The sequence below is a fragment of the Geotrypetes seraphini genome, chromosome 5, assembly GCF_902459505.1.
Source record: "Geotrypetes seraphini chromosome 5, aGeoSer1.1, whole genome shotgun sequence".
Classification (NCBI taxonomy): Eukaryota; Metazoa; Chordata; class Amphibia; order Gymnophiona; family Dermophiidae; genus Geotrypetes; species Geotrypetes seraphini.
Window position 1 is genome coordinate 96167015 of NC_047088.1, and position 26441 is coordinate 96193455.

The 26441-nt window shown below is 43.1% G+C and overlaps 1 protein-coding gene across 7 annotated transcripts in view; it reads left to right on the plus strand.

Annotated features, from left to right (window-relative positions):
• Window positions 1–26441, plus strand: part of CEP43 (centrosomal protein 43) — a 180306-nt gene that overhangs the window by 90905 nt on the left and 62960 nt on the right. For all 7 annotated transcript variants that reach the window (XM_033944335.1, XM_033944329.1, XM_033944334.1 and 4 more), the window contains one exon: window positions 22073–22299. In XM_033944335.1, the coding sequence (XP_033800226.1) occupies window positions 22073–22299 (227 nt within the window). The remainder of the gene's footprint in view (window positions 1–22072; window positions 22300–26441) is intronic.

The window sequence follows — 26441 nt, forward strand, 5'->3', positions numbered from 1 at the left end:
CTTCTGTTATTTTAATGTATAGTGTAACCTATTTGTAACCTGTAAACACTGATTACTCAGTGACTTCCTACCTGTTCTCACCTTGTAATTCGCTGACTGTACAGCTCTCTTTCACTGTAAACCGCCTAGAAGTCGCAAGATTATGGCGGTATAGAAAAAATAAAGTTATTATTATTATTAAAGTTATTACTAGTATAGAGAGTCTTAGGATTATACTACAGGTGCTCGTCGACTTACGACCACAATTGGTTCCGACTGACAGGTCGTAAGTTGATCAGTGAACATTCGTTATGGCGCCTCTTCCTCTTTATATTATTACTGCTGCTTAGCGAGACTTGGGAGTGCGGGAAACTGTCGTAAACGCGTCGTAAAGTCGAACAGTTGTAACTTACATAGGTCGTAAGTCGACGAGTACCTGTATATGCTTTATTTAGTGTTTGTTTCTTAGAGAGCCTTAGGATTATATTGTATGCTTATGTAGTGTTTAATTCTTAGCAGGTAATGAAATATAATAAGAATATGTAATAAGAGTTCTCCTGTTGACCTAATTAGAATAATTGACTATAAATTAAGGCTATAAGTAATGAAATGAGCTAGGGTTGGGCGGGAAAAGAGAGGGTGGGAGGGAATGGGGACTAAACAAAAAAGGAGTGGGGATAGGACACAGTCATCCAACTTGAAGGGCAATCAATTTATTAATAACATAAAAATAGCTAAAACATGGAAAAGATGATGCAAGCTTAAACAATTGGACAACTTTTAGTACTGGATCCCAACACAGTCCGTGTTTCGGCTTAGATAGCCTTCCTCAGGGGTGTATAAAAGAAGCTATAGCACGGGATTGTGATGTCCTCTTTCTCAAAAATCATTCATACAGAGGAAAAACGTTCGCTGGCAAAAAGATAGGTAACATCTGTAACTTATTGCGATTAAGAAAGGCGGACAGCATTGACACCAGATTTTATGAGATAACATGCTCCTTCACAGCAAAAATGTTATAAAATATACAGAATTGAGAAATAGACCTTAGCCCAAGGGAATAAAGAGGACATCACAATCTCGTGCTAAGGCTTCTTTTATACCCCCCTGAGGAAGGCTTTCTAAGCTGAAACACAGACCGTGTTGGGGTCCAGTACTAAAAGGATTAAAAGACTCTGTTTAAGCTTGGATTATTTTTTGCATATGTTTTAACTATTTTTATGTTATTAATAAATTGATTGTCCTTCAAGTTGGGTGACCGTGTCCCTTCCCCACTCCTTTTTTGTTTTGTATTATTATACGTGGGGTTGTGTTTTTCCTTTCTTCTGTAGAATATGGGAATGGAGACTAAGCCAGACCCTGCTCTGCCTACCAGAGACTATTTCTATTATTCTATAGAGACTAGCTAAGTAAAGTTTGCTCTTTTAAGATCTAAACCAGTGTTTCTCAACTTCTTCAAGCCAAGTACCCCTAAGTCTAACAGATATCAACTGAGTACCCCATCCAAGCCCTGCCCAAGCTCCACCCCTGGCCCCACCCCTATAATAATAGTCCGAATTGTAATGCAATTTCTTACATTCATTTTTTTATATACACACAATATAATCTTATTAACAATACATAATGGTAACCAGAAAATAAAAAAACAACAACAACAAAGCACACTGTATGCAGAGAAAATGTTTATCATTTATATTCGGGGGGGGGGGGGGGGGGGGGGGGAGGGGTTTCCAAAGAAGTCAAGGCAGATGACTTTAAAATGTGCAATGTCACCTCAGGAGCAACTACAAAAAAATAGACAAATATAGTGCAAACTATATTATATAGACAGCAGATATAAATTCTCAAAACTGACACATTTCAATCACTAAATTGAAAATAAAATAATTTTCTCTACCTTTGTTGTCTGGTGATTTTATTAGTCTCTGGTTGCACTTCCTTCTGACTGTGCATCCAATATTTCTTTCTTCCTACCTCCTGCACGCTTCCTCTCCTCCGGACCTCATTCCCTTCCCCAAACAGCATTGCTGTCTGTCCCTCTATGAGTCCAACCTTTCTTCCTCTCACCTTCAACCCCATTGGCAACATGTCTCCCCCTCTCTCTCACTGTCCATCTGTCTTTCTCTCATTCCCTCCCTTGCCGCAAAGTGAGTGGAGAAGGAGAGAGAGAGAGAGATCCAGGGTGCATCTCTCTACTACCACCTCCAACATTTCTCCCTCTCTCATCCCCCAGATTATGTACCCACCAGCCTCATGCCCAAAATTTCTCTTTCTATCACCCCTCTCCACATGCCACATCTCTCCCTCCAACATTTCTCCCCCTTGCATCCCTTTCAATCTGTCCCACTGTTCCCTCTTCACGACCCTATCCAACATTTCTTCCTCTCATCCTTCTCTTCCCCATGCATCTCTACCTCAGTCTTCACTCTCTATCTATTTCCAACAATTTTCCTCTTTCTTCCTTTCCCCATTTGCACCATCTCTTTTTTTTCTCTCTTTCTCACACACTCATGCCCAGCAATTCTCCCTTTCTATTCCCTCCCTCCCTTCTGTGTCCCAAGTTCATGCCCCTCCCTTCCTCAATTCACATGCATCTTTTCCCCTCTTCCCTTTCAGCCATGTACATCTCCTCTCTCTAATTCCTTCCATTCCACTTTATCCATGTACACTTCCTTCCTCTCTCTTCTTTTGTTCTTCATCCATGTGCATATCTTCCATTTCGAAGTTCCCCTTCCCTCTCCTCCATCCATATGCATTTCCTCCTCTTTCTTCCCTTCCTCTCCATCCCATAAGAAGCATATCCCTTCTTCCCTTCTCCTCCTTCCATGTCCAGGATTTCTTCACACCCAGCCAGCCAGCCTGCCTGCCTTACCAACTCTCTCCATTTCTCCACATCCCTCCATCCAACATTGCTCCCTCTCTCTTCCCTCTCCCCTCTCCCAGACAAGTCCAGCATTTCTCCTCTTCTAATCTTCCTCTGTCTGCAACCCTGGAGTCCACAAAGAGCCCGGCACCAGCGCTAACTTCAATGAAGGACCTTCATGTTCATAAGCTCGAGAAGGCCCTTTTGGCTCCACCCACTTTGACATGTTTGTGTCAGAGGGGCAGTACCAACTGGACCTCATGAGCAGATAGACTTGAAAGTTCTTCGTCAGTTAAGGTAGCACTAGTGCTGGGCCTTGTATAGACTCCGGACTCCCTGACAGGCAGCGGGAGGGTGGCAGAAGATGGAGGGCTCTTTATATCTGGAGTTAGTTTGGTATTGCTCAGACTGTGGGGCCACCCCAGCTGACCCAGAAGGCTTCCTTCCGATGTCAGCTCTGACATCGGAGGGAAGTCTTCCGAGTCAGCTTCGGTGGAGAAGGGGCATGCAGCTGGAGGAAGTGGGTGGTAGATCCGTACCACATACTCCCCACAAGCAGCTCATGTACCCCTAGGGGTATGTGTACCGCGTGTTGAGAAACACTGATCTAAACTGTCTAAAGAAGGAAACCTACAATTGAGCTTTTCTCCCCAAACCTATTAAAGCTCAGAGCAAAATAATGTATACTTCCTTAGCAAAGCAGCAGATGAATCCAGAGACCAATGGGATAGCTCACATCTACCAGCAGGTGGAGATAGAGAAACTGATTAACAGGTGTACTTATTTGCTGGCACTCCTCCTGTCTCACCAGTATTCTCTATCTCCCAGCAGGTTGAAGTCGCTATTCAACTAGCTCCTGGATTCTGGCTGTGACTGGAACTTTATTACCTCCTATTGAGGTTTTCTCTTCAGTGAGACTGCCATTCTGTTTCTCCTGTTGAGATTTTTTTCTCTTCAGTGAGACTGCCATTCTGTTTCTCCTGTTGAGATTTTTTCTCTTCAGTGAGACAGGGGTGTCCGGCTAAACGGTGCCGGCTTTAGAGGTTACACTTGGGCCCCCCCTTGTCCCTGCCTCACCCTCCCTCCGATGATAGAGGGTCTGCCTTTGTCCCTAATTTTTCTTCTTTCCCTTAAAAAAAAAAAAAGGGACTTCCAGCTAATGTTTTGCCCTGCTAGTACTAAGCATTTGCCAGCACTACTAACAAGGTGGTGAGTATATGTTTATTTCACTTTGTATTGGAACTGCGGGGCTGTTTTGTGCCGGTATGAACGCTGGTGGTTCCCCATAGAGTATTTCTGCCCTACTAGTGCTGAGCAACTGGCTCTCCTTACAAGGTTGTTTCTTCTCTTATCCAGGTGCTACGGACATCTCCTGTGGCTTCTGCTTCCTGTTGGAGGGTTTTTTCCTTTCTTGGGCGCTTCTTCACGTTTGAACCACTCCAGAGTTCCTTTTTTGACACAAGTGTATTGCCAAGGGCTTAGCGTTCAATTCCCTTCCGCTTCTGGAGCCTTTCTTAGCTTGTTACAAGGACTGGGTAGATTGCTCTTCGTTTCCTTCTCAGCTTTATATAGTTCAGTCCCTAAACAGAGTGCGGGATGTTCAGGCACCTCATGGAGAGCACGATTTGGAGTACATTCCTCACGTATTTCTTCACAGTTTACCGAAGGCTTTATTTCCTCCTTGTCTTTTGGGGATTCCAAAGGGCGGTGCCGTTGAACAGGGTGTTCTTGTGGCCATGGCTTCAGCTCTGCAATCTTCTATGTGGCAGACCTTGTTCAACGGGTATTCCTATTTCTGATTTCCAAAATATGGGGTATCAGTTCGGCTGGTACCACTATTTCTTTCTAGGAGGGTGTCATCCTTTCTTTTCCGTCAGGCTCGCTTTTTCCTTCCTTCTTCCTGGGAGGGGATATTGGGAGCAGTGCTTTTATTCACTGCAATTTTTGATACGTATGTCGAGTTCTCCGCGAGCTCGGTTCTATCAACTGTTAGTTGTTTATATCTCCTTTTGATATTCTTCAAGGGACGCCTCAGGCATATGGCGGTGTCCGATGCCTACTTCGCTCATTAGGTCCAGGAGGACATTCTTTATGCTTGCCTACTGGCGGGGGAGCGGGTGGCGATTGAACTTCATGACCATTCCGCTGGAGCGATGGCTGCTTTTTGGGCTCGGCCCAGAAGGTTTTTGCCTTGGAGGAGATTTGTCTCACGGCTAACTGGTCTTCCGAGAGTACCTTCTCTCCGCGTCTCTGCACGGATGTGCGGGCACATGCGATAGGGGTTTTTTTGATGCTTCGGTCGTTGCGAAGGCGGCGTTTGCTTCCCACCCAGATTAAGGATTGCTTTGCTACATCCCATCGGTCTCTGGATTCATCTGCTGCTTTGCTAAGGAAGGTAAAATTATGTTCTTACCTGTTAATTTTCTTTCCTTTAGAAGCAGCAGATGAATCCAGAGCCCCACTCTTTCTGGTATTTGGTTGTCGGTTTTTTCGTGTGCGACTTTTAGTGATTGGGTGTTGTTAATGATTGTATTCTGTATCGTTGCTGTTCGCGATGTGTTCTGGGAAAGAAGTTTTTTACATGCTATACCTATTGATGGTTAAATGTGCTTGGGCAAGGAGCTATACTGATGAGACAGGAGGAGTGCCAGCAAATAAGTACACCTGTTAATCAGTTTCTCTATCTCCACCTGCTGGTAGATGTGAGCTATCCCATTGGTCTCTGGATTCATCTGCTGCTTCTAAAGGAAAGAAAATTAACAGGTAAGAACATAATTTTACCTTACCTAGAGATATGTTGTCTACTCCTCTCAGAAAGAGAATGTCCTCTTCCCTCTTTCTCTACCCTCAGAGTGTTCCACCTTCATTTTAATTTTAAGATTTAGAAAAGAAACTTCATCCATGCTATAATTCTTTTGAAATTTCAAATTGGCATTTCCAGTATTCAACCAATCAAAAATGTCAACAAATCACCTTCACTACCATTCCAAATCATTAAAATGTTATCAATATAGTGATTCAAAAAATAATCACCTTGTTTCCACATAAATAAACAACCAAATACTTTTATGGTCACACAGTGACTCTAGTTTTCTAAGTGAATACTCAGACCCATAACCAAACTCTAGTGAAACGTCACAATCAGTTATAATAGAGACCATCACAGCAAGTTCACTGTCTCTGCCACCTGTTAATAACATACAAGGAAAAGATAGATAACTTATCTGAATGCAGGATGGCATTGCTCTTTCACTGCTCTGGGTACATATTTAAAGTACTAACACATTGCAACTGCCATAAGCTGTTAAACCCCCCAACCCGGGTTTCACGATTGGCTTCCTCAGGAGGGGCACTGCAAAGGAAAAACAATAACATTCTAACCACCTTCTACTGTGACAACAGGGTCAGAGCGAACTAGAAACCCAAGACTAATAAATATATTCACACTAAATGTTTCAAAACCTTTCAAATACTATTAAATAGGCTTACCAGGGACTGGACACTCCTTCACCCGGCTGACAGGCAACTCTAGCGATGTTGGAACCTGGAGCAGGCCCAGAATTTGAAGCTCCAGTTAACCAGGGTCGACCATGATGTCAGATGTTGGGGGAGGAGCTTCATTGATGTCACAGAATTTCAACAAACTTTAACAAACTTTAAATCTGAAACCATCCTGCATTCAGATAAGTTATCTATCTTTTCCTTGTATGTTATTAGCAGGTGACAGAGACAGTGAACTTGCTTTGATGGTCTCTATTATAACTGACTCCGTGACTTTTCAGTAGAGTTTGGTTATGGGTCTGAGCGTTCACTTAGAAATCTAGAGTCACTGTGTGGCCATAAAAGTATTTGGTTGTTTATGTGGAAACAAGGTGATTATTTTTTGAATTGTTTATGGTTATCACCTTTGAAGAAACAAGGACCCTTGTGTAAACAATATAGTGATGCCAAGAAAAAATTTTCTTCCTAAAGGGATGATCATTTAAAAAGATGTTTTCAAAATTAGAAACATTTAGATTGGCTAAAAATGGGGCCATAGTAGCCCCCATGGCAGTGCCCTTAATCTGCTTATAAAATTACCCCTTAAAAAAGAAATAATTCTCTTTCAGTTCTAATGATGCTAATTCAACTATATATTCATTAGGTACTTTCCAATAATCAGTCCTTGACCTAAATGGGTGTGCCTAAAAGTTATGCTATGCACTGACTCATAGCACATTTCTATAAGGTGCACACACCTTTTATAGCATCACTCTAAGTGCCATTCTAATCGGAGCTGATTTTTTGGGCGCCATATATAGAATACAGCCCTAAGACCTTTTAAGGTATTAGCAGAATACAAGAATAACTGCATATACAGTATATGGGACTGTACACTGAGATTTGAATTATTCTGATTTTTCTGATACAATTGTTTTGTGTGGAAGTTAGTTTGTTTTTATAAGTACCTCTATTTCTTTTGCGTTACCTATCTCTTGTTTTTTTTTTTTTTTTGTGAATTGGGTTCAATTCTCAATGCAGTTCCTTATGATCCTGGACAAGTCATTTAGCTCTCCATCATGCCAGGCACAAAAGTTATATTGTGAGCCACTAGGGCAGAGAAAATACCTGCCTGTAATACATGTAAACCACTGTGGTTGTTTAAAAAAAAAAAAAAAAGAGGAGAAAATCAAGGTAGACCCACATGTCACAAAATGCAGAGAAAACAGTGGACATGACCAAATGGACCAGGAATTCATCAGAAGATGACCTTTTATTGAGTAGTAGTGCATGACTAGCATTCATTCTTTGTAGACAGGCAGTGAGATAACACTGCATGTCTACAAAAAATAAATGTTTTAGTATTAAAGTCTTCATCTGGATCCTAGTTAGATTATCTTACTTGTTTTCCTAGTTATGAAAGAATTTTGCCAAGTGAGTTATTACCATAGAAGCATAATCTGAACAATCATTAGCAAAAAGACACCTCTTTCTAGAGCAGTGGTCTCAAACTCAAACCCTTTGCAGGGCCACATTATGGATTTGTAGGTACTTGGAGGGCCTCAGAAAAAATAGTTAATGTGTTATTACAGAAATGACAATTTTGCATGAGGTAAAAAAAAACTCTTTATAGTTTATAAATCTTTCCTTTTGGCCAAGTCTTAATCATAATATTGTCATTTATAGCTAAAGAGACAAATGATCAAGAAACTTTTATTTTACTTTTGTGATTATGATAAACATACCGAAGGCCTCAAAATAGCACTTGGCGGGCCGCATGTGGCGCCCGGGCCACATGTTTGAGACCACTATTCTAGAGCAACAGCATTGAAACCAAACCAGCCTGACTGTTCTGGCTCATTAAAGGTGCCGGTTAAAAGCTAGGTAATGTCATTGCTATCTCATATTAGTATAGACTTCTTTTTTCAAAGCAACAGCATCAACCTGGTTTGGTTTCACTTTATTAGATGTTTTTGCTTTGGAAAGAGGTGCCTGTTCTAATGAGGTGCTAGAGTCAAGGCCTGATGTGGCCAAGTCATACTAAAGATTCTTAAGTCACATAAAGTTGGTCTGTCAAAATGGAGGCCTATGTTTCATTAATAATGAAAATACTTTTGTCTTCCATAAGGTAAGGCAGTTGCATCCTCATTTTTCTAGAAATGATTTGCCATTTATTATCCATGTCCTTGTATTGAGCAGGTATCAGCGTCTGTGTGAGCTTGGTAATGTTTTCCACAGGTTTCAAAATATGGCAATCAGTGTTTACAACAAAGTTTGTCATGTCATACTTGTTTTGAAAAAGTTTTCAATTGTTACTATTCTTTGGCAAATTACAATTCTATCCGTGGTTCCTTATAATAGATTTTACTGCAACAAAGTAGTTCTTTACATGCATCCTATACTTTACATGCATCCTATACTCCTTCCTAAGTTTATGTTTAGGTTTAACAGATGTCCGGGAAAACCTGGACATGTCCATTTTTAGAGAACTGTCTGGGCTCCTGGACGGTCTTTCCAAAACCCAGCATTTGTCTGGGTTTTGGAAAGCCCTGATGAGTTCCAGCTGCATCTGGAGGGCCTCTGAGCATGTGCAGATGATGTTGCATACAGGGACTGGAGGTAGAACTGGTCAGAGTCATGTGTCTGGGGTTTTCCAGAGAAAAATATGGTAACCCTAGTTATGAGGGAATTTCATTTTATTCAGCCATTCTACCAATATTCTTCCTGAAACCCCATGATTGACTCTGTGAAAGTGCACTGCACACCTTGGACTGCAAGGGAGCTTTGACCTATCAGTAGTGGACTAAAGTCCAGAGACAGTCCACCCAGTTTTTTGTTTTGTTTTTATTTAAAATTTCAACAATTTTTTCATCATATATGGAAAAGCTAGAATACAATAAAGATAATATTCTAAAGAAACAATATTAATTACCCAATTCTAAATACATCCTACAAGCCCGTATCATAGGAAATGAAAAGGCGGAAAATATCCCTCCATCAACTAGCACTTTAACATAAACTCCTAAATTAAGTATGTGTTTTCTCATTACCTTTAAGAAAATTTTCTAATTGAATTGAATCCCAAAATACAACTTTCTCTCCTTGATAAGTAATAAAGCATTTACAGGGGTACTTGAGAAAGAAAGTTGCACCCAAAGCCACCACTCTGAATTTCAAGCTCAAAAAAGCCTTACACTTTAACTGGTGACTCTGGAAACATCTCAAAATAGATTGATTTTTCTCACCACCAAAAAATAAATTCCTTTTTCCCCAAATAAATTTTATCACCAGTGACTTGTCACTTTAATTTACAAACATAACTGGCAGTAATGTTTTTGAGTATCTTCTAAAAAAGCAGTCAAATCTACATCCAATGTTATCAGTTGATTAACAACAGATTTCTTTTTAGGCGGCAATAGCAGTTTTTCAAAGGAATTATTTCAGAATTAGATAGTAACAAAATCTCCCTGAGATACTTTCTAAATAATATCTCAGGGGCTAGCAAATATGTAGATGAAAAATTTTCCAAGGAACTGTGAGCATTTTCCATCATCTCCAATTTAAAATGATTAACTTATGTATCCTTCATAGTAGAGATAGAAGTAATTCATAGGGTTGCAACCTGAGCTTCCAAACCTGAAACATGCTTATCCAATACGACTTAATTAGCATCCACATTTTCAAATTTGTCCCCCGCATGGTTAGAAAGAGAAGTCAGACTTAAGCATATCCTCCATATATATAAGTTCAAGTGCCATATATTGTTTAAAATAACTTCCTTAGTAAACTCTAAAACTGGAAGCTCTATTTGGGTTTCCGGTTCAAAATTCACATCAGGAAATTTTGATAGGGAAACAATATAAGGCTTAGTGACTGGTCTGCCAATGGCTCCAGAAGAGATAGGGAAACCACTTGGGAATTCCCTACTGTTGGAAGAAAAGAAAGAGGATGGAGGAGTTGCTGTATATTGAGAGATTGGAGAAGCTGGGCCTCTTCTCCCTTGAAAAGAGGAGACTGCGAGGGGACATGATCGAAACATTCAAATTACTAAAGGGAATAGACTTAGTAAGGAAAGACAGACTGTTCACCCTCTCCAAGGTAGGGAGAACGAGAGGACACTCTCTCTAAAGTTGAAAGGGGATAGATTCCGTACAAACGTAAGTAAATTCTTCTTCACTCAGAGAGTGGTAGAAAACAAACACTCTTCCGGGGTCTGTTATAGGGGAAAACACCCTCCAGGGTTTCAAGACAAAGTTAGACAAGTTCATGCTCAACTTGTGAGACTGGACTCATTTGGGAGCACTGGTCTTGACCCAGGGGCTGCCGCATGAGCGGATTGCTGGGCAGAATGGACTACTGGTCTGAACCAGCAGCAGCAATTCTTGTGTTCTTATGAGAGGAGTTCTCTGGAAGGGGCTCAATGAATCCTCCACAGGAGAAATTACCCATGTTCCATATATAGTCTTTGTTCCCAATTGCACTGTATGCTTATCCATAGGGCCTGCCATTGTTAGTGTAGAAGCTTTTAGCTTGAGAGTTTCCCCATAATAAAAAAATCCAAAAAAGCAAAAATTAGATTTTGAATGACCGTTAATCTCCTCAGAACTCCAAGGGCCTTCAAAGGGTCAAGGCAAGCCCCTTTGGGCAACTTAAGAACATAAGCATTGTCGCTACTGGGTCGGACCAGTGGTCAATTGTGCCCAGCAGTCCGCTCCCGCGGCAGCCCCTAGGTCAAAGACCAGTGCCCTAACTGAGATCAGCCCTATCTTCGTACGTTCCAGTTCAGCAGGAACTTGTCTAACTTTGTCTTGAGGGTGTTTTCCCCTATAACAGACTCCAGAAGAGCGTTCTAGTTTTCCACCACTCTCTGGGTGAAGAAGAACTTCCTTACGTTTGTACGGAATCTATCCCCTTTTAACTTTAGAGAGTGCCCTTTCATTCTCCTCTACCTTGGAGAGGGTGAACAACCTGTCTTTATCTATTAAGTCTATTTCCTTCATTATCATGAACGTTTCGATCATGTCCCCTCTCAGTCTCCTCTTTTCAAGGGAGAAGAGGCCCAGTTTCTCTAATCTCTCACTGTATGGCAACTCCTCCAGCCCCTTAACCATTTTAGTCGCTCTTCTCTGGACCCTTTTGAGTAGTGCTGTGTCCTTCTTCATGTAAGGCAACCAGTGCTGGACACAGTATTCCAGGTGAGGGTATACCATGCCCCGATACAGCGGCATGATAACCTTCTCAGATCTGTTCGTAATCCCCCTTCTTAATCATTCCTAGTATTCTGTTCGCCCTTTTTGCCGCCGCCGCACATTGCATAGATGGCTTCATTGACTTGTCAACCAGTATTCTCAAGTCTCTTTCCTGGGGGGTCTCTCCAAATACTGCACTGGACATCTTGTAATTCTGTATAAGATTTTTGTTACCGACATACATCACCTTATCCATGTTAAACCTCAATTGCCATGTCGCGGCCCATTCTCGAGCGTGTTTATGTCATGTTGCAGGTCTTCGCAATCTACTCTGAATAACTTTGTATCGTCTGCAAATTTAATCACCTCACTCGTCGTACCAATTTCCAGGTCATTTATAAATATGTTGAAGAGCATAGGTCCATACACTGAACCCTGTGGCACTCCATTCGTGACGCTTTTCCAGTCCGAGTATTGCCATTTACCCCCACTCTCTGTTTCCTATCCACCAGCCAGTTTTTAATTCACGTGAGTATTTCACCCTCGATTCCATGGCTCGCAATTTTTTGAAGAAGATGTTCATGTTGAATCTTGTCGAACGCCTTCTGAAAATCCAGATATACAATATCGACCGGGTAACCCTTGTCTATCTGCCTGTTTACTCCCTCAAAGAAGTGCAGCCAGTTCGTCAAGCAAGATCTTCCTTTGCTGGAGCCGTGCTGGCTGGTCCTCATCAGATCGTGTCTGTCAAGGTACTCAATAATGTGGTCCTTTATCAGCGCCTCTACCATCTTTCCCAGTACCAAGGTCAGACTCACCGGTCTGTAGTTTCCCGGATCACCCCTTGAACCTTTCTTGAAGATCGGCGTAACATTCGCCACCTTCCAGTCTTCTGGAATCCTTCTTGATTTGATTGACAGATTGGCTATTAGTTGAAGCAGTTCAGCTATAGTCCCTTTCAATTCCTTGATTACTCTTGGATGGATGCCATCCAGTCCCGGGGGTTTATAATTTTTAAGCCTATCAATCTGCTTGCATACCTCTTCTAGACTGACCATCAACCCTGTCAATTTGGCTTTGTACTCCTTTAGCACTCCCTTTATTCCATGGTCATCCAACAGCCCCACCGCTTCCTTCGCGGGCCGTTTCCCCTTAATATATCGAAAGAACGGCTTGAAGTTTTTCGCTTCCTTGGCTATTTTTTCCTCGTAGTCTCTCTTGGCCCCTCTTACCACCTTATGGCACCTGCTTTGATGCAGTTTGTGCTTTTTCTAGTTTTTGTCCGTTTTTGACCTTTTCCATTCCTTAAACGAAAGACCTTGGTGATACAGAGGCCAATCGGAGTCTTAGGCCATGCCTATTCCATCCCAGGATGTACTAGGAAGAAGGCCTAAGGCCCTGAGTGGCTTAGATGCATAAGACTTAAGGCATCTGAGCCACTCAGGGCCTTAGGCCCCTCTCTGGTGCATCCCAGGATGCACTGGGAAGGGGAAGGCCCTCCATTTTGCCTGCTTGCTGGCCAGGTGGAGTAAGCATCTCTCTGGCCAGCCTTTCTTCATTAAAGGTACTGGAGTGGGTGGGTGGGTGTTGGGGTGCTCTTATAGGTGCATGGTGGGGGTCTAGAAGTTTGGGGGGTGTCGCCAGTTGGGGGGTGGTGGCATTAGGAGGGAGCGGGCATCTCTCCTGCCGGTCTGCTTTGGAGGAGGGGCATCCCTGCTGGCAATTTCACAGGATATGTTGGAAGGGGTCTCATGCTACAGCCACTCAGCTGATTGGCAGGGGTATTCACCCCCTCCCAATTTGCCTGCCTGCTCAGCTGATTGGAGATTCCCTTGCCTCAATCAGCTCAGTGGCTACGTCCACTTTTAATTTTGGAAATGTAGATGAGCATTTTGCTGGCCTACATTTCAGGTGTTTGTCATGGCTTATGGCCACTTAAGCTCACCTTGGCCAAGCTTAAGTGTCCTTAGGCATCTTCCTGCAACAAATGCCTACAGGCAGCCTGCCTGGGTTTTTTATTTTTTTTTTAAACGTGTGTCCCGATTGGCTGCCAGACGCTCTGTGCTGCCTACAATCAGGAGACCCATTTATAGAATCTGCCCAAAATATCCACACTTTAAAAAAAAATCATAGAAAACCCAGCTCCCCAGTAACCTCTTAATTAGCCACTTAGAAAAAGAGCCATATTTTTAACTTTTTAAAACTTTCACATTGTTTTCCAGCCTAAGCTTTTTTGGGAGAGCATTCCACCTGCTAGGTACCTTGATGAAAAACATCCTGGATCTCAACTTCTCTCCTTTATTATCCTTTATGGTAGGGATTTCCTACAAAAGATCTTGACTTAGTGTTCTTCCTAGAGTATGTCTTTATAATCTATATATCATTTCAAGGCATTAAAAGTCAACAGGATCTTAAACTTTACCATCAATAATGCAGAGAGCCAATAGAGCTTTCATAAAATTGGAGTCATGCTCTTATACCTTGATCTGTCTAGCAGCAGCCATTCTGCTGCATTCTTTACTAATTCTGCCTGTCAAATCAGCATCTTGGGTAGCCCTAATAATACAGCATTACAATAATCCAATGTGGATTGAATGATGAAAACACCCATGCTCAGTCCCTTGTTTCAGGCATAGGTATTGACATAAAAAGGTTAGAGCTCTTCAGCTTGGAAAAGAGACAGCTGAGGGGAGATATGATTGAAGTCTACAAAATCCTGAGTGGAGTAGAAAGTGTACAAGTGGATCGATTTTTTACTCCGTCAGAAATTACAAAGACTAGGGGACATGTGATGAAGTTACAGGGAAATACTTTTAAAACTGATAGGAGGAAATTTTTTTCTCTCGGAAAATAGTTAAGCTCGGGAACGCATTGCCAGAGGTTGTGGTAAGAGCGGATAGCGTAGCTGGTTTTAAGAAAGGTTTAGACAATTTCCTGGAGGAAAAGTCCATAGTCTGTTATTGAGAGAGAGACATGAGAGAAGCCACAGCTTGCCCTGGATCGGTAGTTTGGAATGTTACTACTCCTTGGGTTTTGGCCAGGTACTAGGGACTTGAATTGGCCACCATGAGAACGGGCTACTGGGCTTGATAGACCATTGGTAGACCGGTAGCATCCATTCTGTTTATTGTAAAAATCATGGAGGGATTAGTACATACCCAACTGATGGACTATCTTAATCAGTTCTCTCTTCTACACGAAACCCAATCCGGTTTCAGACCTTTATTCAGTACGGAGACAATAATTGCAGCTATTTTAGACAACCTGCGCCTACTGTTTAGCAGGGGCCTCAATGCATTGGTTATGCAATTCGATATGAGTTCAGCCTTTGACCTGGTAGACCACAGGAAAATGCTACAATGCCTAGACGCCATTGGTATCAAAGACGAGGTGCTGAACTGGTTTCATGGCTTCCTTACATCCCGCACCTATCAGGTACGCTTCAATTATGAGCTTTCCGATACCTGGAGCAATCCATCCGGTGTGCCACAAGGGTCACCATTGTCTCCATTGCTATTTAACGTCTACATGTACTCACTGAGCTTGCAATTAACTCAGCTGGGGATAAAACTATTCAGTTATGCAGATGACTTCACGATTATAATCCCATTTGCTGACTATATCAGAAACTATTCCCAAGGCTTCAGAAGCCATAAATATGATGGAGCAATGGATGACAAACTTCAAGCTCAAACTTAATTCAGAAAAAACAAAATTCTTCATTGCTTTACCACATCCATTTGACATCAAAACACCTCTATGCATCAATGAACTTAATCACCCCATCCAGCCCACCATAAAGATACTAGGCGTAACTCTAGATCAATGCCTAACCATGAAAGACCAGGTGGACTCTTTAATCAGAAAGGGTTTCTTCACTCTCTGGCAGATCCATTAAAGCTTATTTTGATACATCGGCATTCAGAACCCTGGTCCAATCCCTCGTACTAAGTCAACTTGACTACTGTAACATCGCCTACTTAGCCATTTCCCAAAAAAATATGAGACGTGTACAACTAATGCAAAATGCAGCGGTCAGATTAATCTTCGGATTAAAGAAATTCGATCATGTATTTCCCTACTTCCGGCAGTTACATTGGCTACCGATGGAAACACGCATAAAGTTTTAATTCGCCTGCTTCTGCTTTAAAGCTCTAAACAGACTTGCCCCTAAATACATAATTGACCTTTTCTCCTTCTCTGCCAACAGACACAAGAGAAGCTCTCATTCCTACTTCGTTTCCCCCCAGTTAGAGGTTGTAAACTGAAAAAACACCATGAACACCTTCTTTCATATCAAGCAGCATTGTGGGGTAAAGATCTAGATCAGGGGTGCCCAACACGTTGATCGCGATCGACCGGTAGCTCAGGAAGGCAACGTGAGTCGATCGCAGAGCCCATCCCGGGCTCCGTGATAGACTGGTGTTGCTGTCCCGATCTACTGGGCCTATCAGCCTTCCTCTCCCCGACGTCAAAGACGCCGACGCCGGGCATCCACTTTAGGCTGTTTTTGTCATTTCGGGGGGGGGGGGGGGGAAGCGTGGCAGCGGCAGCAGCAGCCTGAAAAAGAAATCATCCTGGCCGGGGTCGGTGTCATGCTCCGGAGCTTCTACAGCCTTCCTATCTCCCTCTCCCTTCTACCTGTTTCCGGCCACACCCCCTGCTCCGCGGCTCTCTTCGGCAACTCAGCAGCAGCGATCGACACAAGCTTCTGATGTCGGGGCCTACCCTCTGCGAATCCCGCTTGTTTCCAACTTCCTTTTTCCTCAAAGGCGGGACTCGTAGAGGGAAGGCCTCGATGTCGGCAGCTTGTCTTGATCACCGCTGCTGACGAGTTGTTTAAGAGAGCCGCGGAGCAGGGGGGTGTTGCCAGGTGCAGGTAGAAGGGAGAGGGTCAGATGCAGGACTCGTGGGTGAGGGAGGAGAAGAGAGAGGGGAGGGAAACAAAAGGAAATATTTCATACTGGGCTGGGCCGGAGTGGAGGGAGGGTGGAAAGATTCTGGCTACAGGGTGCAGTAAGAAAGGAAAAGGGGGGAAAGCTGAAAATGGAGATAGTGACATACAGAAGAGAAAGGGTAAGCAGGACCTACTGAATAAGGATAGAGATACAGAGGGGACATGAAGAGGAGGTGAAATAGAGACATAGAAGTAATGCTGAAAAAGTGTGTGGGGGGGGGAGATAAAGACATTGAAAGGGCAAATGGTGAACATGGGGTAAAGACAAGGACAGAGACAAATGAAGATTCTGAAAAAGTGGTGAGATAGACACAAAGAAGGGTGATGCTGGAAAATAGGCGGAATGGTAATTCTGACAGACACAGAAGGGAAATGCTGGATCAAGGATAGATGGGGCTCAGGCTGGATGGAATGAGGAGAAATGCCTTGTTGGCCCGGAACTTCCTCTCCTACGTCAGAATTGACATCAGGGAGCGGAATGCTGGTCAGCACGACGCTTCTGCAGGGAAAGCTTGGGACGGCGGTGGCTTGGGGGCTGTTTCCCGATGGTGGTGGCAGCAAACCGAGTGGCTTGGGGGAGGGCACGGAGAAAGAAAGAAAGGGGGAAGACAGGGAGACAGAAAGAAGGGAGAACAGGGAGACAGAAAGAAAAAGTTGGGGGAGAGAATGAGGTCTGGAGGAGAGGAAACATACAGGAGGCTGAAAGAAAGGAAGAAAGATTGGATGCACAGTCAGAAGAAGAAAGTGCAACCAGAGACTCATGAAATCACCAAACAGCAAAGGTAGGAAAAATGATTTTATTTTCAATTTAGTGATCAAAATATGTCGGTTTTGAGAATTTATATCTGCTGTCTATATTTTGCACTATGGCTCCCTTTTACTAAACTGCAATAGCGTTTTTTAGCGCAGGGAGCCTATGAGCATTGAGAGCAGCGCGAGGCATACAGCATAACTCCCTGTACTAAAACCTACTATTGTGGTTTAGTAAAAAGGGAGGGGGTGTATTTGTCTATTTTTGTATTTTGTTACTGAGGTGACATTGCTTAGAGTCATCTGCCGTGACCTCTTTGAAAAACCCCGGAATATGAATAATTAACATTTTCTCTGCCTTTCAGTGTGCTTTGTGTTTTTTTTAAATTTTATTGTTGGTAGATCATTTTGACTTAGTCATTATAAAAGTAGCTCGCAAGCCCATAAAGTGTGGGCACCCCTGACCTAGATCAACTGCTTCGCCCACTACTTATTAGGAATTCAGAAAACGTCTAAAAACTCAACTGTTCCTAAAGTATCTAGACAACTGACCCACTCATCTTCTTTCTCCTCCATAGTGATTCCTCTGTGCTATCAATCTTTTTCTCCTCAACAACGCATTTCCAGTCCTATTAACTCTCCTCTTCCCCTCTCTTAAATTCAGTCAATTTGTACTTTGCTTAATCTATTGTAAACCGCATAAAACTTAACGGTATTGTGGTATATAAGCTGCTGTTATTATTATTATTATAAGCCTCCTGAGGACAGAAAAGATATTTATATATATATATATATATTTTTTTTTTTTTTTTTTCATTTTAATTTTATTTATTTTATTTATCATTTTACAATTATTATCAAGTATAAACTTGTACAGAAAGTAAAATTTAAGTCAGGAATAAATATCCATATTAATCAAAAATTAAATCAAGAATATAGAATTTACCTAAATTTTTAACTCAAGTCCTCCTCTTATAGAACCAAGATGGAATAAGAGTGAATTTGATAAAGAATATATAATGAAGAATGCTACGGATATTTATATTATCAGTGTTCCTTTTAGTCATGTTGGGGCACATGTTGCTGATATACCTAGAACTGATACATGTAGGGCCTGGCTCTTTCCTAACCTTTATGTTAAGGCAGTGGAGGAGGGCAATTACTGACTGGGTCATCTTGCAGTTATGGACTAGCCCAGGGGTCTGCAACCTTTAAGACATAAAGAGCCACTTGGACCCGTTTTCGAAAAGAAAAAAAAACTTGGAGCCGCAAAACCATTATAAAACAAATCTAACACTGCATATATTGTTTCTTATCTTAATGCTATATACAGGATCACTAAATTGAAAATAAAATCATTTTTCCTACCTTTGCTATTTGGTGATTTCATGAGTCTCTGGTTGCACTTTCTTCTTCTGACTGTGCATCCAATCTTTCTTCCTTTCTTTCAGCCTCCTGTATGTTTCCTCTCCTCCAGACCTCATTCTCTCCCCCAACTTTTTCTTTCTGTCTCCCTGTTCCCCCTTCTTTCTGTCTCCGTGCCCTCCCCCAAGCCACTCGGTTTGCTGCCACCGCAATCGGGGAACAGCCCCCAAGCCACCGCCGTCCCAAGCTTTCCCTGCAGAAGTGTTGCGCTGACCAGCATTCCGCTCCCTGACGTCAATTCTGACGTAGGAGAGGAAGTTCCGGGCCAACAAGGCATTTCTCCTCATTCCATCCAGCCTGAGCCCCATCTCTCCTTGATCCAGCATTTCCCTTCTGTGTCTGTCAGAATTACCATTCCACCTATTTTCCAGCATCACCCTTCTTTGTGTCCATCTCACCTATATCCCTATCTCACCACTTTTTCAGAATCTTCATTTGTCTCTGTCCTTATCTTTACGCCATGTTCACCATTTGCCCTTTCAATGTCTTTATCTCCCCCCACACACTTTTTCAGCATTACTTCTGTCTCTATTTCACCTCCTCTTCATGTCCCCTCTGTATCTCTATCCTTATTCAGTAGGTCCTGCTTACCCTTTCTCTTCTTTGTGTCACTATCTCCATTTTCAGCTTTCCCCCCTTTTCCTTTGTTAATGCACCCTGTAGCCAGAATCTTTCTAAACTCCCTCCACTCCGGCCCAGCCCAGTATGAAATATTTCCTTTTGTTTCCCTCCCCTCTCTCTTCTCCTCCCTCACCCACGAGTCCTGCATCTGGCCCTCTCCCTTCTACCTGCACCTGGCAACACCCCCCTGCTCCGCGGCTCTCTTCAGCAACTCGTCAGCAGCGGTGATCAAGACAAGCTGCCGACATCGAGGCCTTCCCTCTACGAGTCCCGCCTTTGTGGAAAAAGGAAGTTGAAACAAGCGGGACTCGCAGAGGGTAGGCCCCGACGTCAGAAGCTTGTGTCGATCGCTGCTGCTGAGTTGCCGAAGAGAGCCGCGGAGCAGGGGATGTGGCCGGAAGCAGGTAGAAGGGAGAGGGAGATAGGAAGGCTGTAGATCTCCGGAGCATGACACCGACCCCGGCCAGGATGATTTCTTTTTCAGGCGTGCATCTTACAAGTCCGGCGTCGCGGCGGGAAATAGCCATGCTGAGTGAGCTCAGCACGTACACAGATGAAAGCCTTGCTTGCTGATTGGTCCGGCGGCACGGCGGGACGGGGCCGCCGGACCAATCAGCAAGCAAGGCTTTCATCTGTGTATGTGCTGAGCTCACTGCTCAGCGTGGCTATTTCCCGCCGCGACGCCGGACTTGTAACTGCATGCCTGCGTGACACACTACCGGAGCCGCAGCAAAGGTGGAAAAGAGCCGCATGCGGCTCTGGAGCCGCAGGTTGCCGACCCCCGGACTAGCCTGTGCACCCTAGTTTCCTATTATATTCTTATTTTTGCAGCCATATTCACATGCAGGTTGGAGTGTCTTGCTCTCCGTCCCATTCCAAGATCAGGAACAGTATAGAAAGCAGCTCACAGGCTTAGTTTTCTTCAATCCGTCATAGCTCAGATTGTCTAGGGCAGACATGGGCAAACCGGCCCGCGGGACATATCTAGCCCGTTTAGTTTTTAAATCTGGCCCGCCAACCATCTGAACCCTGTCGATTGCGAGCTCTACATACCTCCCTCCAAAGCAATGTTGGGCTGGCAGCACTCTAAACAGGCTGCTTCGTGGCCTTCTCTTGTCAGGGAATTCCCTCTGCCGCATTACTGATGATGTCATCAGTAACGCGGCACACGGAAGGCCTTGATGAGAGAAGGCTTCTAAGCAGCCTATTTAGAGTGCTGCTGGCCCGACACTGCTCTGGAGGGAGGTATGTAGGGCTCACGGTCGGCGGGGTTCGGATGGGAGGGAAGGATGGAAGGTCAGCGGGGTTCGGCTGCGCGGCAGGGGCGGATGCTCAAGGGTTCTGCTGCACAAGGGATGGGAGGGACAGATGGAATCTGGACAAGGGTTTTGCTGCATGAGGGATGGGAGGGAAGGAAGGATAGAAGCTGGGCAAGTGTTCTGCTGCACAGGGGGATGGGAGAGATGGAGGGATAGAAAGATGCTCTTGGCTCGGTCCCTCTGTCAAATTTATAGAACCCATTGTGGCCCACGAGTCAAAAAGTTTGCCCACCCCTGGTCTAGGATGCCTTGTCCGGTTTACTTTTCTGATTTGAAGAAAAGACAGAGTGAAGGGACATGTTGCTTCTCTCACCTACCTGAAACCTCTCTCTCTCTTGCATCCTGCCTTTTCTATTAAAACTTCCTATTTTCAGGTAGGATACTACACACTCTATTTGGAATCCACCAACAGTTTTTAGACCATTTGTTTGATTTTTGGAGTATGGTATACTGCGTGAATTGCAACAAATCAACCATCACTAGGTAGATTAGAGCCATCATTAATTTTGAATACATTTTTAGCCACAAAATAGTGCTGGAAGGTCTCCATGCATCTTTGACAAAGCTATAAGTGGCTTCTTGGGTGTAAGCTGATGCCAGTTGTTGACATGGTTGATGATGTATTTATTAGTTAAACCCTTCAAGATTGATATTTCAACCTAGGCAGATAGTGCCTTTGGTGGGGCAGTTGTGGAGTATTTGGGGGGGGGGTGTCTTCCTTCCAGCTTTAGGGTGAAAACTTTGGTTCATCCTATTGGTTCAGACTAGTCTAAGAGGATAATAAGGAGGGTGAAATTTCCTTTCTTTGCGTTCTATTAGACAAGTCCTGCATCCTTCCTGGGAAGACTGTAGCCCTTGGATGTTCATTTGAGCATTCCCTAGCTTGTACTTCTGGTAGTGTGGATAAGTTGAGGAATTTAATTACTACCAGAGAGTTCCCTAGATGTCTTCCTGGGCTCTTATTTCTTATTTCTAGAATATTTTCTTTTGCATTGTGCTGCACCATTCCTTAATAACGTTGATGTCACTGGAATATTCAAATTTCTCTGCCTCCCTGGGGATGCAATCCATTGTTTTGCATTGGTCCAGTAGGACAATGAAAGAAAATGAACAGGTAAGGAAAATTTCACCAGCTTTACTCAAGCTTTTCTAGTTTACTATGAATGATCAGATTGGGACTGTGAATATGGTTGGAAAATTTGTAAATAGGGTGATTGGTAGTTGGGCTAGAACAAAGGCATTCTGGTTATGAGAATAGGGATATTTGATCGTAAGTTTGGTTGTATTTTTATTATTGGTTTGATTGCATATTGACATGTAATTTTTATTGATATTTTATATTTGTTTTTGGTTGAAGGGCAGAATAGCAAGTCTAAATAAATCTTTTGGAATCTGTTGGGCCATTATTCTAATAGTTGGTTTCTCAGTTTTCCTTGATAAAAAGCAAAAACATTAATCTGTGTAAACCACTGTATCTCCATTTTTGAAGGTTATTGATACCAGTAATGAAACCAACCTCTTACCAAAAGAATTCAAAGGCAGAAGCAACATCCAGTCTTTAGCCAGTAAGGTAAAACCAGAGTCAAAAATGACCACCACTACTGCCACAACATGGGATGCCAAAAAAATAAACAACCTGGGTCAAAATGACGATGACATTGAGGGGGACTCATTTTTTGATGATTCATTACATAAACCTGAGAAATCTTTTGATTGGTAAGTTTATAATGATCTTCTTACAGTATGAATAAGTTGCCTTTGTTGTCTTAAATTGCAATAGTTGGTATTGAGTTATATGTAATAACCCAGGTTTCAATTTGCCATCTCCAAGTTACCTCATTGATTGTATTTATGCTTGTATTTGGTAATATTTATATTGTTATGTGGTTAAAATTGTAAGCTTTTTAATGTTAAATTTTAACTGTACCTGCTGTACATAAGGGTAGTTAAATGCTTAATCGGCATAACCGAATCCTGGAGAACTCTCCTATGTTGAATAAACTCTGCCCACTGGGTTACAAACTAATACATGCCTCCAGGACAGCTAGGAGAGGAGGGGGACTTAACCTATTACACAAACCACTTCTGACTTTACAGCTGATTGAAACAACACTGAATTAGACTTGGAATACTTAATTTGCCGCCTTGGTAATCCCAAAGGAAGGCAAGCCACAGGCATATTCATGTTCTACAGACCATTAATCAAGTGGAGCATGGCAGAGGACAAACTTCTCAACCTGATCACACACCACGCCACAATCTTCACCAAGCTGATACTGCTGGGGGATATAAATCTACATCTGGAAGACAACTCTGACCCCAGGGTGAGAGCCTTTAAGGACACACACTGTCCCATCTAAGTTTCTAAACACCATACAGATCACAGAGTCACTGCAATATCATTAATCAATCTTTATGAGGACCAAATGGGGTATCAGACAGCCCGACAAACAATTTAGTTTGAAGGGAGAAATTCTTCATTTGCCCCACGGTACCTCCTCCTCCATACTTCTTATTTTTTACTATTTTTTCTTTAGTTATTTTTTTCTTCTAAATTATTTCTCATATATAGTCTTCTCAGTGGTGATTATTTTATCATTTCAAATGCATTTAGCTTATGAATTGAACTTACTTAGCTTTCAGCCTTGAAGTCATTCCCCTGAACGCCAACGCGTTTCGAATATCTTTGTCAAGACGACATGGGGAAGCCCCATACGAGTCCGGTTGACTGAGCACAAATCCAGAGTGCACACTCATAATGAATCATCCCCGCTAGTCCGTCACTGGATAAACTGTGGGCACACTTTAAAAGATCTAAAGTGGCGAGTCGTGGACCGTATCACTGTCGGGTAATGTTCCTTTTAAAAAATGTCTTTGAGGTAGTGTAGTTGATTCCCCGGGAAATGACGTCATGTGGGAGGGGTTTTTAATTCTCAGAGTCAGTCCGCCGCGGCTTGCTTTTCCAAGTCGGTTGGCGGTACGCTGTGTATGTCTATAAATATAAGTAAGTAGTGTGTTTGATAAGAGGGGGGTTTCCTAAAACTAAAATTGTAGTAGGACTCCTTAACCCTAATGGTTATATTCCTTGGTGTTTCAGCTTCCCCATGTCGTCTTGACAAAGATATTCGAAACACGTTGGCGTTCAGGGGAATGACTTCAAGGCTGAAAGCTAAGTAAGTTCAATTCATAAGCTAAATGCATTTGAAATGATAAAATAATCACCACTGAGAAGACTATATATGAGAAATAATTTAGAAGAAAAAAATAACTAAAGAAAAAATAGTAAAAAATAAGAAGTATGGAGGAGGAGGTACCGTGGGGCAAATGAAGAATTTCTCCCTTCAAACTAAATTGTTTGTCGGGCTGTCTGATACCCCATTTGGTCCTCATAAAGATTGATTAATGATATTGCAGTGACTCTGTGATCTGTATGGTGTTTAGATATTTGACGTCTTTATTATAAAACTAGTCTTAGAGCCCGTTACATTAACGGGTGCTAGAATATATGTGTGTGTGTCTGTCTTTATTTCTTTCTCTCTCTCTTCTTAGCCGCTTTCTGTATTTCTGTCTTTCTTTTTCCTCGGCTGTCCACCTATTCTCCCTTCCTTTTACCTTCCCTGTGTCCACCACCACCCCTTCACTGCTCCCCTTATCTAGCAGCAGCCCTTCTCCCTTTTTTTAATCTCCCCCCCTGTCCAGCAGCACCTCTTTCCTGCTCCCCCTGTCCAACAGTAGGCCTCCCTTCCTTTTTCTTCCCCCCGTCTCTTCCCCTATCCAGCAACACCCCTTACCTTACGGCTGCCCTCCACTGACAGCCACGGCGGCCTACAGACGCTAAGAGCTGCCGCGGTCTGAAGACGACAAAACCCTAAGCCGTGCATGCGCACTCCTACCTGCGGGGATGTACAGTGCACAGAAAACAGGAGCACGCAGGTAAGAGTGCGCATGCGCGGCTTAGGGTTTTATTATATTAGATATTCTGTTTCATTATGCCATCTAAGTTTCATCACCTCTCACCCTAGAACCAACCCATAAGGAATAACATAGCCTAGATGTAATTGCCACCCTATCAACAGGAAAGAACCACCCTCTAACCTACGACCTCATTTGGAAACCTACCATCTGGTCAGACCACTACTTCTATTATTCACAGAGAAAGGTAGGGGAGGGTCATTGGGGTGGGCAGACTAGATGGGCCGTGGCCCTTATCTGCCGTCTATTTCTATGTTTACCTCCTCACATTCTCCCTAATATTGCCCCAGGCAAAACACAAACAAACATCACTTTAGGAATCCCGAGGTAAGATCCCAGCAGTGGAATACTGGGAAGAAGTTGTGACTCACTTGGATCCAGTGAATGAAGATGCTGATAAAGTTGTTACCTCCTGGCAGCACATCTCTACCTCAACCATCAATAAGCTAGCACCTATCAAATACACAAGGGTCAAAGAGAAAACCAATCCTTGGTACATAAAGGAACTACTATGCCGGCTAGAGTGGGCATGAGAAAAGAACACTACATCAATGAACATTACATCAATTGGCGAAAGGCGGTGCAGCAATATAAGCTGAGGCAAAAATGGCATATTATGACAAGCTGATATGCAAATTGTAAAATTCTGCCAAGAGCCTTTTCAAGATCTTCACAACACTGATATCCACCAAAGATATCACCGCAGACACAACCACTCAGTGCTCAGATGAAGTCGATCTTGCCAGCCACTTCAGAACAAAATCAAATCTATTAGAGAAACTTTCTCTCATACCTTAGATGACTGCATAACTCCAAACACAAGACCGTTCGAGGACATAGGGGGAATTCCTGTAGACAGAACTTGGTCAGTATTCAAAACTAAACCAGCTGAGATTTCTAACATACTAAAGCGACTTGCAGAGAAGTGTTGCCATCTTGATCTATGTCTAGCAAACCTACTAGACCAGGCCCCTTCTAATTTCATGCACTGGTTGACTGACCTAAGCAACCTAACCCTGACAAATGGGAACTATCCCTCAACACTCTCTGCCATCTCTCTTAACACCCATCCTCAAAGTGGCAGGGCTTGACCCCACCAAAGTGGAAAACTACAGGCCAATATCAGGCATCCCATGGCCAGCTAAGAATTCTGTGTCCACGCACAGCTATCAGACTTCCTTGATAAAATAGACAGCTTCCATAACTCCCAGCATGGCTTCAGAGCCCAACATAGCACTGAATCACTCCTTCTTGAACTCATCTCCGAGGCGATGCACTATCTGAGCAAGGGCCAGTAAACAGGTTTACTATAATTTGATATGTCCTCTGCCTTTGATGCTGTTGACTACTCTCTATTGCTCCTACGCTTGGATGAGCTTGGGGTAGATGGGCAAGTGAAAAAATGGTTTAACAAATTCCTGACCATGAGAACTTACAAAGTTGGGGAGAGTGTGGCGCAATGGTTAAAGCTACAGCCTCAGCACCCTGGGGTTGTGGGTTCAAACCCACACTGCTCCTTGTGACCCCGGGCAAGTCACTTAATCCCCTCATTGCCCCAGGTACGTTAGATAGATTGTGAGCATAGAAACATAGAAACATAGAAAGATGACGGCAGATAAGGGCCATAGCCCATCAAGTCTGCCCACACTATTTACCCACCCTCTTAAGTCTACTGACCCCCTAAAGAATAATTGTAATTATACTGTCACTCTACTGACCCGCTCATTCAGTCCTAGTGACCCTATCCCTTGGCATGACCTCGTAGGGATCCCACATAGGTATCCCATTTGTTCTTGAAGTCTGAGATGCTGCGTGCCTCGACCACCTGCACTGGAAGCTCGTTCCAATGCTCAATCACTCTCTCCGTGAAGAAGTATTTCCTGGTG